At 31.9% G+C, this 16,687-nt stretch overlaps 3 protein-coding genes across 4 annotated transcripts; 2 read left to right on the top strand and 1 right to left on the bottom strand.

The window, feature by feature from the left end:
• The first annotated feature begins 570 nt into the window (after positions 1–570).
• LOC116338533 (histone acetyltransferase KAT8-like) lies at positions 571–2,561 on the top strand. 2 transcript variants are annotated; one of them, XM_031763869.1, is made up of 3 exons: positions 571–1,070; positions 1,152–1,540; positions 1,620–2,561. In XM_031763869.1, exons 1-3 carry the CDS (start codon positions 794–796, stop codon positions 2,358–2,360), a joined length of 1,407 nt encoding a protein of 468 aa, XP_031619729.1. In that variant the 5' UTR covers positions 571–793; the 3' UTR covers positions 2,361–2,561. The 2 variants fall into 2 exon arrangements, with proteins under 2 accessions (XP_031619729.1, XP_031619730.1); XM_031763870.1 differs by having other exon boundaries at positions 573–1,064; positions 1,620–2,559.
• Positions 2,562–2,842: 281 nt separating this feature from the next.
• Positions 2,843–4,296, top strand: LOC116338727 (solute carrier family 52, riboflavin transporter, member 3-B-like). Its single transcript, XM_031764163.1, has 2 exons — positions 2,843–3,989; positions 4,068–4,296. The coding sequence occupies exons 1-2, from the start codon at positions 2,913–2,915 to the stop codon at positions 4,266–4,268; spliced, it is 1,278 nt and encodes a 425-aa protein (XP_031620023.1). The 5' UTR covers positions 2,843–2,912; the 3' UTR covers positions 4,269–4,296.
• Positions 4,297–6,519: 2,223 nt separating this feature from the next.
• LOC116338835 (synaptotagmin-14) lies at positions 6,520–16,450 on the bottom strand. The gene is made up of 8 exons (XM_031764342.1): positions 15,199–16,450; positions 12,406–12,567; positions 10,348–10,668; positions 10,087–10,280; positions 9,759–9,983; positions 9,297–9,563; positions 8,895–9,227; positions 6,520–8,772 (listed from the first exon to the last, which is right to left on the bottom strand). Exons 1-8 carry the CDS (start codon positions 15,233–15,235, stop codon positions 8,572–8,574), a joined length of 1,740 nt encoding a protein of 579 aa, XP_031620202.1. The 5' UTR covers positions 15,236–16,450; the 3' UTR covers positions 6,520–8,571.
• Between the last annotated feature and the right edge of the window lie 237 nt (positions 16,451–16,687).

Genomic DNA, 16,687 nt, shown 5'->3' with positions numbered 1-16,687 from the left:
AGAACCTTTATTTTGTGGAATTCTTAAAAATAACGGAAATTTTATTCGTCTACTGAAGTTTCGATGCAAATTTATCTTTCAATAGTGGAAAAAATGATTTTTTTCGTCAGTCCGAATACGGACAAAAATCAAATCAAATTTATTTTTTGTCTATCAAACGCATTCAAAAATAAAATTGTGCATGTTCATTTCACAAAATCATATATCTTCAAATGTTTATACATATAATTTTGAAACGGTAACTCTGGTTTGGCTCGTCGTTAGTCATGGCAATTTAAACACGTATTTACGCTTTAGTTTTATCTTATAATTTTAATTCAATAAAAAAATTATAAGATCTTAATTTATCTTATAATTTTAATTCAATAAAAAAATTATAAGATAAAACTGAAGCATAGAAACGTGTTTTTTTAATCTAAATGCACAATTGTTGAGAATAATTGTGATTTGTTTGGGGTATGTTCGAGTGTGTCAAACATCCAAATGGCGCTGCTTTCAATGTGGTAAATGTTGAAAGCTGAACATACATCACAAACGACAGCCATATACTGAGCAAACGCGACGGTTCTGCACAAATGCGATTCACAAAAAAAAGCGTCATTCGTCAAAAACAATTCGGTGTTCGGTCTCTTGATAAACACATTGTTTTCGCTGAGTTTCAGCTGAAAATTATTCAATTTCATAAACATTTTCTGTGAATAATTGTATAAAAAAAAAACAATTGATTTTTTTCTATTTACGTATGGAAGTTTATTGTTGGTTTTCTATATTTGTGTAGAAATAACATTAAAAAATGACCGCTACAGAGAATACAAACGTTCAAAATATTGCTGGCGCCACAGAAGGTGATATCCAAATCGGCCAAACGTATACAGTACGTCGTCCGGATGGCACACTACACGAAGCGACAATCATTCAAATACGCGAAATTGAAGATAAATCCAAGGAATACTATGTACACTATTCAGGCTTAAATCGACGACTAGATCAATGGGTTACAGCTGATCAAATTCTATCGGCAAATACAATCGATGACGATGACAATACATCTGGTGATAGTAAAAGTGATTGTGATTTTCATTTTTTCTTTGCATTGTGTAAATAAAACACATTTAAATAACTGTAATTAAATGAACCTTTATCTATTGTAGGTTTAAATAATGCATCAACATTAGCTGCCGATCCGATAAAACCGAATGTATTGAAATCATTGAATAATTCATCAATTTTAAACGATTCATCGAATATTGTTGACAGTTCGGAACGAAAAATAACACGAAACCAAAAAAGGCGTCACGATGAAATCAATCACGTTCAAAAGCCATACTCCGAAATGGATCCAACAACAGCTGCACTGGAAAAAGAGCATGAAAGCATCACCAAAGTTAAATTCATCGACACATTACGCATAGGAAAATATGAAATTGATACATGGTACTTTTCACCGTATCCCGATGAATATGGAAAAGTTAAAACATTATATGTGTGTGAATATTGTCTAAAATACATGAAATACGAAAGCACATACCGGCGCCACTGTGTAAGTTCATTAAAACTGTGACTGAAACATTTTTCACATTCAATAGTTAATAACATTTTTCTTTTGACTGATATTTCAGAGGGAATGTTCAGTAAGGTCACCGCCGGGAAACGAAATCTACCGTAAAGGTGTAATATCAGTATTTGAAATCGATGGACGCGATCAAACAATTTATTGTCAAACACTTTGTCTAATGGCAAAACTATTTTTGGACCATAAAACACTATATTTTGACGTGGAACCATTCTATTTTTATGTTTTATGTGAAATTGATCGCAACGGTTATCACATTGTTGGATATTTTTCCAAAGAAAAAGAATCGCCCGACGGAAATAATGTTGCTTGCATTTTAATTTTACCGCCCTATCAACGAAAAGGATACGGTAAATTTCTAATCGGATTCAGTTATGAGCTATCCAAGCGAGAAGGTGTATTAGGCAGTCCAGAAAAACCATTGTCAGATTTGGGACGATTGAGCTATCGCAGCTATTGGGCATACACATTGTTGGATATTATGAAAGACAGTCGAACTGCATCGCCATCGATTCGTGAACTTAGTGAAATTAGCGGCATCACTCAGGAGGATATAATTACAACATTACAAAGTATGAAAATGGTGAAATACTGGAAGGGACAGCATGTGGTGTGTATGTCACAAAAAACTGTCAACGAACATTTACTATTGCCACAATTTCGACAGCCTCGATTAACCGTTGATGCAACTTGTTTGCGATGGGATCCACCCCGACGAGTTTTACCACCCAAAAACAATCGAAAATCTTTCTCACTCAAACTCAATGGAAATGATACAATTCTATAAATTCAATCAAACTACTATCTAAAATGAGCTCTGTAAACAAACATTTATGTTTAAACAAATTCAATAGGCGAACATTTGATGATCTTTCATTAAATCAGTTATTGCAAGTTGTATGCAAATTAATTCAATAAAAAAAACACAATTTATTGATGCAAGCAAGTCATAAATAAAAGGAGTTTGAGTATCGTTGCGATAACTCTGAAACAAAAAAAAACGGTTGATATTTAAATTTGTTGTATTCGTTTTGTTGTTGTTGTTGTCATGTTTTATCACTTTAGTGTTTATATTTAGATTCTTGGCTTCTCATCACACGAAGAAAAATTCATCATATGATAATTTCATTTTTTTTTTGTCTTCTATTCAATTGTTCAACGAAAAAATCCTTATCTTATCTTAGTATCATCACTTACATCGTTCATCCAGTAATACTGAGCTGAAATGATGCTTGTGTAATGTCATTCTGTCATTCACATTTAGTATTGGCATTCGATAAGTTTTAACGCTCATAAAAATAAACACTAATTCCAATAGTTTTTAGTTTGTGTATCAAATATGGATTCAAATCATCGACGAAATTACTTCGTTGACTTTTTGGCAATGAGTTTTGGTATTGCTGCATGGGCTGGAGTAACCGGAACATTTTTACAATTGCCGCAAATTACCCAAACGGCACCAGAAGGAGAGAATCTCCCAGCGTATATTGCAATTTTAACACAAAGTGGAAATATTGTATCGTTGTTATATATAATCTACGAAAAATGGTCACCGGTACGGTTTGACGACGCCAATCTAATTTATCTGACGCTGAGTATCGGTTGTTTTGCCGCATTATTTATGGCATTTTTCTACGATACGACAATATATGTTGGTGGCATTTATCGAAGTATACCATTGCTAGTATGCACATTTATGTTTGCAATTGTTGGATGCCTAAGTTCGGTCTTGTTTATGCCATTCATGGGACGTTTTCGTGGCATATATTTGGTCACATATATGTTTGGACAGGGTTTAAATGGTTTGTTAACCAGTGTTTTATCATTAATTCAAGGTATTGGCACGCCAAAATGTGTGACAAATACAATAACGAATATCACTGCCGTACACTATACCGAATCACATTTTGACTCAAAAATTTATTTTCTTCTTATATTTGCTCTGTTATTGTTCAGTTCATTTGCATTTTTTCTATTGAACACAATGGAAACATGTAAAAGTGAATACGCATCGATTGAGACAAATCAAAAAGAAATCGAAACGAATACAGTCAATGGTAAAGCAAATGATTATCAAGCAATTCCAACGAATACATTTTCATTAACATCAGTGAATTTCTATTATTTGATGATTACACTCAGTGTAATATCATTTTTAACGTATGGCTTCTTCCCGGGAATCATGGCATATTCGTGTGATCCATATGGCTTTTCAGCATATCATCTAGCATCTACATTGTTATCGATTGCCAACCCAGTGGCATGTTTGTTCAGCTTATATATTTCACGTCCGAGTGTACGAGATGTTATCGTTTTGTCAACGTTAACGACCGTATGCATCGTTTATATTTTTATAACAGCCTTGCAAGGTCCCACACCACCATTTCATACATTGGCATTTGGAAGCTATTTAATTGTATGTTGCATATCATGATTCATTTAAACAATTTTAAATCTATATAAATTTACCATTATTTACCATTATTTAATATAGATTACCGTATGGACATCTTTTACAGCCTTTGGCGCATTAATCAAATTAACAATTCTGCAGCTGTTTCGGTGTCATGGTCACAAGACACTCAAATGGGCCGGTGCTGTAATACAATCGAGCTCATTCATCGGAGCAATCATTGTATTTTTTCTGGTTAATCAAACAAAATTATTTACCAAATCAAATCCGTGTCAAAATTAACGTGCTTATTAAAAACCATCGGTTCATCGTGGGAAATTTAATTTTATAATGAAAATAAAATGATTTTTTTTTGTTTGTTATTTTTTTTTCATTTTTAGTTTGATTTTCATAATAATGTTTATTTCGCAAAAAAATGTATTTTTCTTTTTCATTTAAATCTAACGATTTGTAATTATAATAAAATTGAATAAAAACATTCAAAAAAAAATTCTGTTATTTTTTTTCGTGGACAACGTACATATTACGAATTCAAAATAATGTTTGTTTGTTTGTTTTTTTTTTCACGATCCCATTAATGAATAATATCCAATTTCGATATGAAATCCGACGTTATATTTCTATCGCTAAAAAATGTATGCTTGCATGTTTCAGTGCCAAAAAAAGATAGACAATTTTTCTGATGAAACAACTTGTTTCGAAAAGAGCTTTTTCTTTGTTGTTGTTTGTTTGTTTCAATAAATGTGTATGTGTGTGAGCATGAAACATGACTAAACACTATTATATTTTGTTCTTTCCAAACATTATATCGAGATATTTTCAGGCAGCTGATTCAGCTCAGGAAGCTGATGTCAGGCGCTGAAATGGAGCAAAACAAAAGAAATGATTGTTATAGTGATTGTAGCAGTAATAACAATCACTTCCATTGTTTTCACTCCATTTCAGCGCCTGACATCAGCTTCCTGAGCTGATTTCAAAATAATGTCTGGTTCTTTTATCATTTTTTTTGTATCGCATCAATTATGGCATCATTATTCAAATATAATGATCATTCATTTTGTAATTGATTTTCATTTTATTTTTTTAATTTTTTCATGCAAAGCAGACAATATATTTAGATTTCGTCATCTGGATATTTCAGGTCATCTGGATAACGTTAGGCGATGATACGAAATGAAAACAATAGAAGTGATTGTTATAGTTATGGTAGTATTTTTATACCTATACAATACAACAATCACTTCTATTGTTTTCATTTCGTATCATCGCCAAACGTTATCCAGATGAGCTGAAATATCCAGATGACGAAATCTAAATATATTGTCTGATGCAAAGAAATAACTATGCTATGAGATTATCGTTTTAAGGACAAACAATTTAGTGATTTGGTGGTTAGGATCTATAGATCTTCAAATCTACCAATTAGAAGGACATGTAAATGAATAAATTAAATGTATATGTATATTTGTATCTATTTTTATATCGAATGGGGAAAAAATCACGATCTCAACGAATATAAATATTTTCACATTCCGAATATTCAAAAATGTATATATGGCATTCGAAATTTTGAACATTTTCACAATTTGTGTCCATATATACTTTAAGCAAAACATTTCATACGATCGTTAAAATTTTTTCTTTTTTTTTTTTTTTTTTCAAAATATTTGTTGACTTAAATATTAACTAATCATTCTAGGAAAAAAACACATAAGTATTAATTTAGAGTATTTTTTTTTTTTTTTCAAATGGATACAGTGTGTTTGTTTTTTTTTATTCAATGAAATAATGAGTCATAATAAAAAGACACATTTGGAATTGAAGAAGGCTAATATTTTGTCGAAGTGTTTTTTTTGTTAATTTTAAATTTAATTCATCATTGGCAAGTAAATGTTGGGGTTCGTACTCTTATTTTGTTATTTCGAGTAGCTAATTTAATTTGAGTTTGTTGTTTATTTTTGGGTCTATTTTTTTTTTTCAGAATCGATACATTTGTCGAGTCCACCTTTCTGTGTAGATTTCAAAACAAAGAAAAAACAGCTGCATCAACAAGTATTTGTCGTAAGAAAGCCTTGTTGAATAATTTTTAAGAAATTTTATAGTAATATGATTTCAGCAACAATGAAATGAGGTTTGAAGTAACGATGTTAAAAAAATTGTCGTTGAATTAAAGAACAGAATTTAATCAGTTAAGAGGTAGAAGTCGAAAGCTCAAACAAATGTAAAATTGAGTGTAATCTTATTATTTAATTTAATTAATTGAAAATTAACAGCAATTAGAACTGAAATATATGACAATATATCATTAACATCACTTTCTAGGCCATACAAAATGACTTTTTTTCATTGTATTATTATTATTAAAGGGAGATCAAATAAATTTGATAAAATTGATACCATCAAAAGTAAAATGGAATAAATTTTGAAAAATATACGTAACTTTACTCTTCAATAAAGCAAAAGTTTCGATTACACACAGACAAAAATTTAACATCTAATAATGTAATACTTATTAATTGTTTTTTTTTTTTTTAATGTGTTGTTTGTTATTCTCATTTTTGAATGATTTTCAGTTTCTTACAGGCTAATTAGTCAATCTTTGTTTAAATTAATTTCGAAATTGTGCTTTGAACTTTGGCCATCATATCGAGCCAGCTCTCTCATCCGACAGAGAAAAAAAAACAATCAAGAAAGAAAACTATCAAAAGTAGATTGATTTTCATTTCTGGCAAATATATTTAAATATTCTATTTATTCTTTATAATATATAATTAAATTCTTTCTTTTGAAAATGAAAAATAGAGTATTTCATTTCAAGTTGCTTGGCAAAAAATCACATACACACATCACAAGCTGAAACAACGTCGACAATTTTTGATTTTCGGACCAAATGGCCGCGGATTTGTTGCTTGCATTGGTCAGTGTACAGTAGCACCATTTATCTGAATAACGATCATAAAACCCCACACGGACTGCCAGTAAGATTATGTGTTTTTTTTAATCGTCCGTTGTTAAGTGCAGGGCGTTATGTCATCCACTCATTTATGTGTTAATGCGTGTATGTGTTTGAGTTTAGTGTGTTTTGTATGTTACTGATTAATATTCAAATATATCTCGTTATATAGTTTTATGCGTTTCATTGATATGCTTCAATAAAATGTATCCTCAAAATTCATTTGTAATTTGGTCATTCCATTTTTTTTTGTTGTTAGTTTATTTTAGTTAATTATTAAAAATTAAATGTGTTTTGTGCGATTTTCTTGTGTATTTTCACCATACTTGATAAATCAAGGCCATCGATAAATAAATCCGAATCATTAATTCACAACAACAATATAATTTCAACATTTCATATGAGTATGATGTCTCTTTGACGCCGTTGATTTGACGGTTTTTGATCAAGAAATTTATGCTTAATTCTGTTTTGTTAAAATTATTTTTTTTTTGTTTAATATTCTTTCATTTTAATCCAATTCCAAATACAGTTGGATGCAAAACATTTCATTTTGAAATGGGTTCATGTTTAATGTTTAATTGTGAAACAAAACTGTTTCTTATACCAAATATAACTAGAAATTCGAACTACGTGGGCGTTCTACTTGAAATATAGAAATCCTATGTGTATTTTTCTTTCGTTTTTTTTTTCATTCGCGGCAATCGGTTTACATGTTAAATTTCTTATTGTTGTACAATCATTCGTAACGGTGCATATTCAGAAAAGAAAAACAATTCAATAGCATACATAACTGCTCTAAGTTCGAGAAAAAAAGCTCTCATTCGACAATAACATATCGTCATAAATGTCCAACATGTTCCATTTACTTCGTGCATAATGTTTCCTTTTTCACGAACCAATTGCTACGGTATTCGATCTAATTGTATGAGCTCAGTCAAGAGTTAGTTAAAGAATTTAGTAAACCGTTTCGCGCTACAAATTCTTTGTTTATTAAATGGTTTTGAAAAATACAAAAAGCAAATTGTTTGCATTATCTATATATTGTTGAATTGATCGTATGGCTTATTTATTTTCATTTTGTTTTTATTAAATCGAATGTTCTAATATTTTGTTGTTTATTATTAAAAGCTTTTATACGAGATTTTGTTGTTGTTGTTTTTTTTTTTCATTCTCGTTTACCAAAGAAAACCGAAAATATCCATCGACAAAAATTGTGACGGTTGCGCCTCATTCGTAGACGTAAAAATCCAAACAAATTTAGAGAATTCAATCCTCTATTTTTTGTGTACCAATTTGTACAAATTGTGATTCAATAGTTCAGTTGAATGCACACAAAATTATCTATTATATTATTGATTCGAATCAAATTGTCAATAAATTTACCTAGCTAAAAGAAATGTTGCATTTGATAATTAAAAAAATGAGAAACTCACACATGTGTGGGTGTGTGTTTGTATGTGTGTTTGTATAGTAAATTCACACAAAATTGAACTCAAACTCCCCCGGCTCTAAATCAACGGCAATGGTGCTGTGTCGTTTCTCCTTTGATTTTCGTTTTTGTTTTGAGTGCTCTGAATTGCCGCCAAGATTGATGCTTAGACGCCGAGGTGAGAGTCCTAGCTATTGAAATCAGGAATCAACAAGCACATGCCATCGTGCCAATAGTTCACCGCGTGTCGCTTTTCTCATATCAATCCAATGAGCCATCTCTTCCGGTCCCGATGAATTCAATCCAAGGCTAAACCAACCAACCATCTCATTCTTTTTCATATTTCGTTTGGCGTATATGGACACCATTAATGTTACGTCATTCAATTGAAATAGTGCTACCTATATTTGTTGTTGTTGTGTTTTTTTTTCGAAATTTTAAAATGATTAGAAACCCATTTAAATGTGAACGAGAAAAAATCCTAGTTGACTTTATAAGTTGTAATTTAAAATCATAAACTTACTTGGAATGCAAACGATTCTTTAAACAACGGATTCGGTTGACCTCTTCTTGTGGATGTTTTTGCTTTGGCCATTTCCTGACCCATACTACTGACCAACACTAATTTCACATACGTGTCGGGTGCTTTATTCAGAGTGATATTACGAAAATGGCTACCTTTTACGATTTCAGCCGTTAAACGACCAGTTGTACCATTGTAGGCGAGTGCTAACAACAGCTCCGGAACACCGCCGTGTTGCATCGATGTCGTTGAAGATGTACTATCCGATCGAGCCAAACTTAACAAATCGCAAGTAACTAAACCGGTACGTGTTTCGCTTGTCGAGCCACCCAACTATTTATTTTGAAAAATAATAACGAATAAATAAATAAATTTGAATAAATTCCATATAATCACACATACCGTTGAATTGGCTCTAGACTCTAATGGTAACCATAGATTTGTCTCTAATTCAAGATCAATCGTTGCAAAACTAACTATCGATTCGCCAATCAGGCGTTCACGCCGCATTCGTTCACAGCCATAGACTCTGATACGTAAACCCATTGAATTTACTTCTTCGGGATTGACACGGTGTAATAAAAAGCTTTCCATAAATTGTGGATTTTCTCCTGTGCGTATTTTCGTTTTATGTTTTTGTTTCTTACTCGGCAGAATAAGAAGACGTACCTAGACACGTGCCAGCCAATTAATCAATCAATCAATCACAAAAAAAAACGAAGAAAAGAAAGAAGTTGCGTTACTTTTTTTATTTTTTTTTCTTCTTTTGATTGAACGAATTTTGTTAGGCATAACACAAATACCATTTTGTGATAGAAAAGAAGCAAAATAAATGTACAAATAATGGATCAATGGTGTGCTTACTTGTGTATGTGTTGGTTGACCTTTATGGCATGGGATGCCACGTGCTTGTAAAACATGTACGGTCATTTTTCGCATTGGTGCATCATACAGAAGTGATATTTCAACGCTACCGTATCGGCCCATCGTCGATGATGGTGATTGTGGGCGATTTATATCGATATCCGATTTAACCGATGCCAAATCGCTTGTATCAAAAAGTGGTTCTTGAGATAAAACTACAATGCACTATAATTATCGAAAGAAAAACAATTTGGATATGAAAAAAAAGAAGAAGAAGAAGAAATGGATGATTTAAATCGGCAACTGTGTGATGTAATGTAAAACTCACATCTTGATTATTATTACTAATGTTTTGCGCCTGATCTATACTATCTTGTCGCTGTAATGCCCTTTTGTGGAATTTTTTGGATGTTAAACTACTACTACATTCGATACGATTATCTATTCTAGTTTCCTTTAAGGTCGTTGACGATGAATTTGAATCAAATGATTTGGCTGCATCTGACATAATCAGTCGACGATCTATAATATTCATATTGGATTTAAGAAACGAACGAGATGATTTTTTCCAATTTTCAATACAATTTACCTTTTCGTTCGCCATGCAAAATGCCCATATTACTTTCGACCGATGCATCAGCCGAACTATTTGAACTGCATTCACTGCTTGATGGTGGCATGCCAACTTTGCCCCGTTCAGCGACACCCAATGGATCATTAAACCGTTCTCTGTGTGTTGCAACGGTGATACGTTTCAAACTACTTAAATTCTCATTAAGTGGTCCAGCACCATATTTAGCCACTGACAATTGGCCACTGTGAAGGCTACTCGACTGTTGCATTTGCAATCGACGTAAAAGCTCCTCTTCTGAATCCGAACTGGTGTATCCTTCATGCGGACGCTTGCGTGCTTTTAAATATACCGATACAAATTAATGTTTATTTTCATTTGCTTAGTATTTATCTCGATTAGTTTAGCGGAATACACACGGAAAAAAGAGTTAAACATTCGTTCGTGCAAACCAAAAACAGAGATAGATAAAATAAATCGAACGAAGGAAGAAAAATTGAGAGCACCCAATGAATTTTCTTCATTTAATTTATTTGCGTGCATTGTTTGACCTAATAATGTAGCCGGATCATCAAAAGCGATATGCGTTACAACAAATTAATAGATTGCACAAATGCTTCGTTTATTGTTATTATTCATCAATAATTTGTTTATATTATCAGGTGCTATTTCATGTTGTGTTGTTGTTGTCGTTGTTGTTTCACTTCTGATTGAAGGAACGTTTAAATGTTTTAATTTCGTGTCGATGCGTGACAATTGTTTATTGAAATATATCCGTTTGCAAACACATAGCTTTTCATTAAAATTATTAGTTGGTCATGAATGCAATAGCACATCAACAATAATTTGTTGAGCGCACACAATAAATATCTCATTCGATATATGTTGTATAGTGTTTTCTTCTTTTTCTGTCTTTTCTTTTTTCAGTTGAGTGTTGATTGGTTACTTTTTTTGTTCACTATTTGCTTCATATCCGTTTTATATAAATCGATTTCATAAGAGTTTTCAATCAATGGTTTGTATACACTTTATATGTATTGTAGAACGTCTATAGGAAAATAATTGTTGCTTTCTTATCTATTTTTTCAATGTGGTTCTTCGTTTTAAATAATCGATAACATGTTGAAATAATCAATGGTTTTTGTTTTTCACTCTTGATGAATCACTCAACATACAAAGGCAAGAATCGCTCGTTAAATTCGTTGTTCGATACAGGGAGGACAGAAACGCGATCTTTCAGTATGACAAAAATGAAATACATTCGACTATTCACCAACCATGTTTACCATGTTCAAAATGAGCAAAACAAAATTTATGAAATGCCGCTTGAAAACATATCAAATTCCACTTTTTACTTATTTATAAAAATACAGCACAAAAAAAAATAATTAATTTCGATCGCAACCCTTGAATTAATTAGAAATGATTTACAGTATGGTGTAAAAACAGTGGCTGTCGTTATCAATTGATTAGAGAATTTTTGTTAGTAATGACTTGGGAATTCATTGTTGGTTATTTTCAACACTACGGAATCCAAAAAATGTTTGATACTAATGTAGTTTGTTTTTTCAATCCAAATCGAATGAAAATCGAACGAAAACCACAAAAACATATCGCCACCAAGTTGCGATCCACCACGTGTCAAATGATTTTTTTAATATTAGACTATCACGGTTCACAAAAACAGCAATTAAAGTAAAATAAGAATGGATAATTAAAGAGTAGAACCGAATCGAACTGTATGATCTCGAATAATTAACTTGAAAAGTAATACAATTAATTATTAAGGAACACAAACAAAATGTCACATTTTTAATTGAAAATTCATTTCGTTTAAAAAAAGAACATGCCAAGAAATGAACAACTTTCAATGAAATTTGTTGTTGTCACATGTTCAATTTGACATTTTCAACGAGTATTTTTAACGAATTCTATTCCGCTTCAATTGTTTTATTTATAGATTTTATTTTCTCTTTAAATTGGAATTTTTAATGATCTTTGGTTTCGAATTGTTTTTTTTTTTCTTTTCTTTTACATCATTAACTCGCACTATCACTGTTTGAACTATTGACTTACCCATTTTATGAACATATTTTGATGGTATTGAATTTTCGTCACAACATGCGAATGAGGGTGTTGTATGAAAGCACCATCTGCGATTCACATATAGTAAAAATACCAATATCAAAGCAACGAGTCCGAAAATCGCTCCCAAGATAGTTGTACTCTCCATAGCAACTGAAAAATGACAGGAAAAAATAATTCAAATTATTTAAAAACCAATTGAAATCCATTCGAATGGTATTCTCGTTGCCAACCTATTTTCTTCCAAAAAAAAATGGTAAAAATTTAACTAGTAGATAATCGCATTTGGGAGAATGAAGAGAAATACAAAGAGTATACGTTTTCTTAGTTTTAATCACTTCGTTGGTGGTTAAGAATGAATTGTTTTTATTTTCGCCGATGTTTTCAAAGCTCTCAGCGCAAATCGAAAACATGAATGCGAGCCCATGTCCATTCAATCGTTTTATAATATCTCAATGAAACAAATACATGCTGTCTCCCTTTCTGTTTCTTACACTATCACTCTCACTCTCACTCACATTCCCGTTACATATACGCACTATGTGTGTGTTTGAAATTGTGTTGAGTACGACCGATGCACTGGAATGTGCATTTCGAGGAAAATCTATGGCACAAATACACCAACGACGACGACAACGACGATGAACGACATGGGTCTTGCGTCAGAGGCGAAATGCTCAATTCGATATTTGTGTTCAACTCGTATGGGGGGAAGAGCATCCCCCGTTTTGCGACGCCATTATTAAGCGAAAATGTATTTAACGGAAATGCACTTTATTTTTTTGTTATCCTCCGCCACGGCTAAAAGTACCAAGAACGAACAACCGCCATCCACTTTATAAATCAATGTAAAAGACGAGCGTTGAGCAGTGTTGACTACATGAAAAATGAATGACTATGATGTATAACTGGTGTTTTGTACATTGCTCTCTTAGGTCTCTCTTAGGTCACTATGCAGGAAATTATCATTTTATGTATTGCTTGCGATTATAAAAATGACGATGGGTATTTTGGTCATTTATATCGCTTTTGCCGTTAATGTAAGATAATGAGAAACATAAAACCAATGATATATATAGTGAGAGAGGGAAAGGATGGGGAGAAACAATTGTACAGTTTACATTTATTATTCAGTATGAATTCATGTGAATTGAGCTTTTTTACGGCATTATCCCATACATTTTTTTTCTTTGATTCTCTGATATCACGACTGGTGTCGTGCTGTCTTTATTGTCATGGTTTTGAAAATAACTTATTATTATTTGCCATGGCAATTAATAATTTCGCTCTGCTTATTTTCGCAAGACTCATTCATTATGCTGCTCCTCTTTGATGTAGCATCATAGAGATCCGATTTCTCATTTCATTTGAATTCCAAATGGATTTCATAGGCCATTCAACGTCAGATTTAGTTAAATTGTTTGCATAAAAACCTTACGCAATAACAGAAAAAAGTATGTTTCTTTTTGTGAGTGTCATTTAGCATATTATACCAAATTTCACCATGGATTAAAATCATCATCATCATCATAAAAAATTACATCAGTAAAATAGAGCTTAAGATAAATTGTTCTATGTTGATGTTGAATTTGTGTTTTATAAATTGTATACTTTGCGGAATTGGCAAATTCACGCAAACACGATGCACATGCATAACACGATTCGATTGCATTCATTGATAAATTGTGAAAATTGTTTCAGCCAGAGAGTTTTGTGAAGAGGGGAAAATTGTTCCAATGACATCGTTTCATACATAAAATGCATCAAAAAGGTTGTATGGAGGTCAACACATTTGCGCGCACGTTTGAATGCAGAGATTGTGCAGTGTGCATGCAAAGCCTCATTCCATTTGAATGAAGCCCAACACGTATTGACGTACGTTGAACTTTATCTTACTTGATCTGATTACACTTACAGCAAACAAGCTACCCAAAGTGCGAAAGAGAGATAGAGAGAGAATTAAAATGACAATAACAACAGTTATGATGCACGCATTGTGAACTATTAAGTGCAAATTTAGTGTGATTTGATCCATATTGAAAAAGAGTGAAAACAAAAGGTTCCTCACTTTAAAAATAATGACGATTTGAAATGACACCTTTTCAAAATGATCTACCCAAATAAGAACGTTGATTGTATGCGTTTTTGTTTTTATTACACTTTTATTTTTTGGAGCAAATGTTGGGGAAATTTATCCACGAAATGATGTCACCACGTTTACAAGTAACATTTCATATTTCAAGTATTATTCATAAATCGAAGCGTGTGGCAGATTTTAACGCTTTTCAAACGACGGAGCTTTTTTAATTTTCAAAACAACACACATACACATATAATGTAGAATATTTATTTATTTTTTTTTTTTTTCTTAGATTGCGGTATTTGTCTCTCTCTTTTTCGTTTTTTCTTTCCCTTTCTCTGAGCTTCTGTCTTTCTTCGTTCATGTTTTGAAGAACAGGAACAAAGATGTATATGTATATCGGAAAATCGATGCGACCAAAAGAAAACAAAACATGATGGTGAGTCTTTGGTCTAAAAAAAAAGCAAACGGAGCGGCTACCATGTATTCCAATTATTCGTTTTTCCTCTTGACCATCACGGTTTAATGTAGGCTTACTTTCGTTTCACTACGATGTCATATTTTCCCTATTTCTGTTGCATGTATTTTACAATTTAAGCACAGCAAACATAAAGCACAAAATGAATGGTACATTTCTTTTACGAAATGGGACGGTACAATAGGAAATATTCAAAATCGAATAGCCTGAAAAAAAAAGTACTCACGATTATTGTGATTATTAAGTCCAACGATGAATATCATGGTAAAAGTTCAGTTCAAAATTGTTCCCACAATGAATGTTGTTTAATCATATGACTCTGTGTCTTATCAACATTAATGTGTTTTATCAAAAATAAGTTAGGCAAAAAATATGATCTGAAATGTTATGGTATGTGGCAACGATATCCAAATCAAAGTTTCTTGCTTTTACATGTCACTTATGTTTCATGATTTGGCTATTTTTGTATATATATATTTGATTTTCGCACGAAAATTACTTTTAATCATGCACATACGCGTCCATTAGGTAAAATTAAGGTTTTATGTTGCCAATAATGAACACGTGAACAAAAACTTTTTTTTTATAGTGTCTCGTCAAATAATTAGTCTCTCCCTACGGCTTTGTGGTACGTTTATGCTCTTTTTTTTCTCTTTTTCACTAAATTATCACCAATACACAGTTTTTCGATAAATGTTCCACGTTAACGCAAATTCAGCGATAATTGAACCAAACGTAGATTTTATTTATCCAATCCATTGTTGATGTTCTGCACTCATTTGTTCGAATACATGCTAAATATTTAATTGAATATATCATTGATGGTCGGTATATAAAAGTTTATTTAAACAATTTGTTGGGATTTTTATCAAATAATTAAAGTACTTGTTTTCATCAATGTACGAAATACGCGCAAAATTCTATCGATTAAATACAACGTATTTTTTATTCTGTTGTTGATGAGAACTATGGTCTACCACAATCGGTTACACATTGTTTAAGAAATGTAGCAATTTGGATGTAGTATTCGATGTTCACTCATGCGTTTGTTTGTTCACAGTATACACAGTGAAGAGCTTACGAATAATAAATACAATGTATATTATAATAATTGTTGATGATGAATTTATGTGGTTTCACTATGCACACACGATGTTTATGCAATTATAAGCTACGAATGAAGCTCTCTCAAAAGAATACGCAACATATTAACTTAAAAAAAGAAGAACCGTGGAACGGCATTGCACACAATACTACGTCTAAAATTTAAAAACTGGAGAAAAATATGCAGTAGTCCTGTGTGTTTTTATTTTCGCAATTAGTTTCTACTTGGCAAAATTGTCTATGTTTCTTTTTTTAAACGGTTAAAAAACAAAATTCCATTTAGGAGCTATTTTGTTTTCTCGTATATGTTTGTGTATGTGTGTTTTTGTAATTTTTTTTTCTTGTTCTTTACTGTTCACGGTAAATTCTATGTACACAGGTCAGTTTTGTTTTACAAACTGCTTAAAACATTTTTCCAACACAAATGGATTGTGTTGAACGAAAAAAGAGAGAGAGAGAGAGAGAGCGACAAATTCAGGACAAATATCCTGCGTTGCCATACTTTGCTCTCGTTTTCTTATTAGCATTTACTCTGTCATACAATTGGATGAACGTATCTATCCATTTCTCTCTCGCGCCGAAGACGAAAAAGATAGAGAGAATGAAAAATA

Source organism: Contarinia nasturtii, unplaced genomic scaffold (genome assembly GCF_009176525.2).
Source record: "Contarinia nasturtii isolate CC-2019 unplaced genomic scaffold, AAFC_CNas_1.1 Cnas_scaffold_414, whole genome shotgun sequence".
Lineage (NCBI taxonomy): Eukaryota > Metazoa > Arthropoda > Insecta > Diptera > Cecidomyiidae > Contarinia > Contarinia nasturtii.
This window is presented reverse-complemented; position numbering and strand designations above follow the sequence as displayed.

Bases quoted from the DNA above. Each gene is read 5' to 3' on its own strand.
- LOC116338533 (XM_031763869.1), top strand. From the start codon at position 794: ATGACCGCTACAGAGAATACAAACGTTCAAAATATTGCTGGCGCCACA. The intron at 1,071-1,151 runs GTGATTTTCATT...TATCTATTGTAG, and splicing joins TGGTGATAGTAAAAGTGATT to GTTTAAATAATGCATCAACA. The intron at 1,541-1,619 runs GTAAGTTCATTA...CTGATATTTCAG, and splicing joins GCACATACCGGCGCCACTGT to AGGGAATGTTCAGTAAGGTC.
- LOC116338835 (XM_031764342.1), bottom strand. From the start codon at position 15,235: ATGATATTCATCGTTGGACTTAATAATCACAATAATC. The intron at 10,669-12,405 runs GTAAGTCAATAG...TATATTTAAAAG, and splicing joins AAAATATGTTCATAAAATGG to CACGCAAGCGTCCGCATGAA. The intron at 9,564-9,758 runs GTAAGCACACCA...GCACGTGTCTAG, and splicing joins GTCAACCAACACATACACAA to GTACGTCTTCTTATTCTGCC.
- LOC116338727 (XM_031764163.1), top strand. From the start codon at position 2,913: ATGGATTCAAATCATCGACGAAATTACTTCGTTGACTTTTTGGCAATG. The intron at 3,990-4,067 runs GTATGTTGCATA...TATTTAATATAG, and splicing joins CATTTGGAAGCTATTTAATT to ATTACCGTATGGACATCTTT.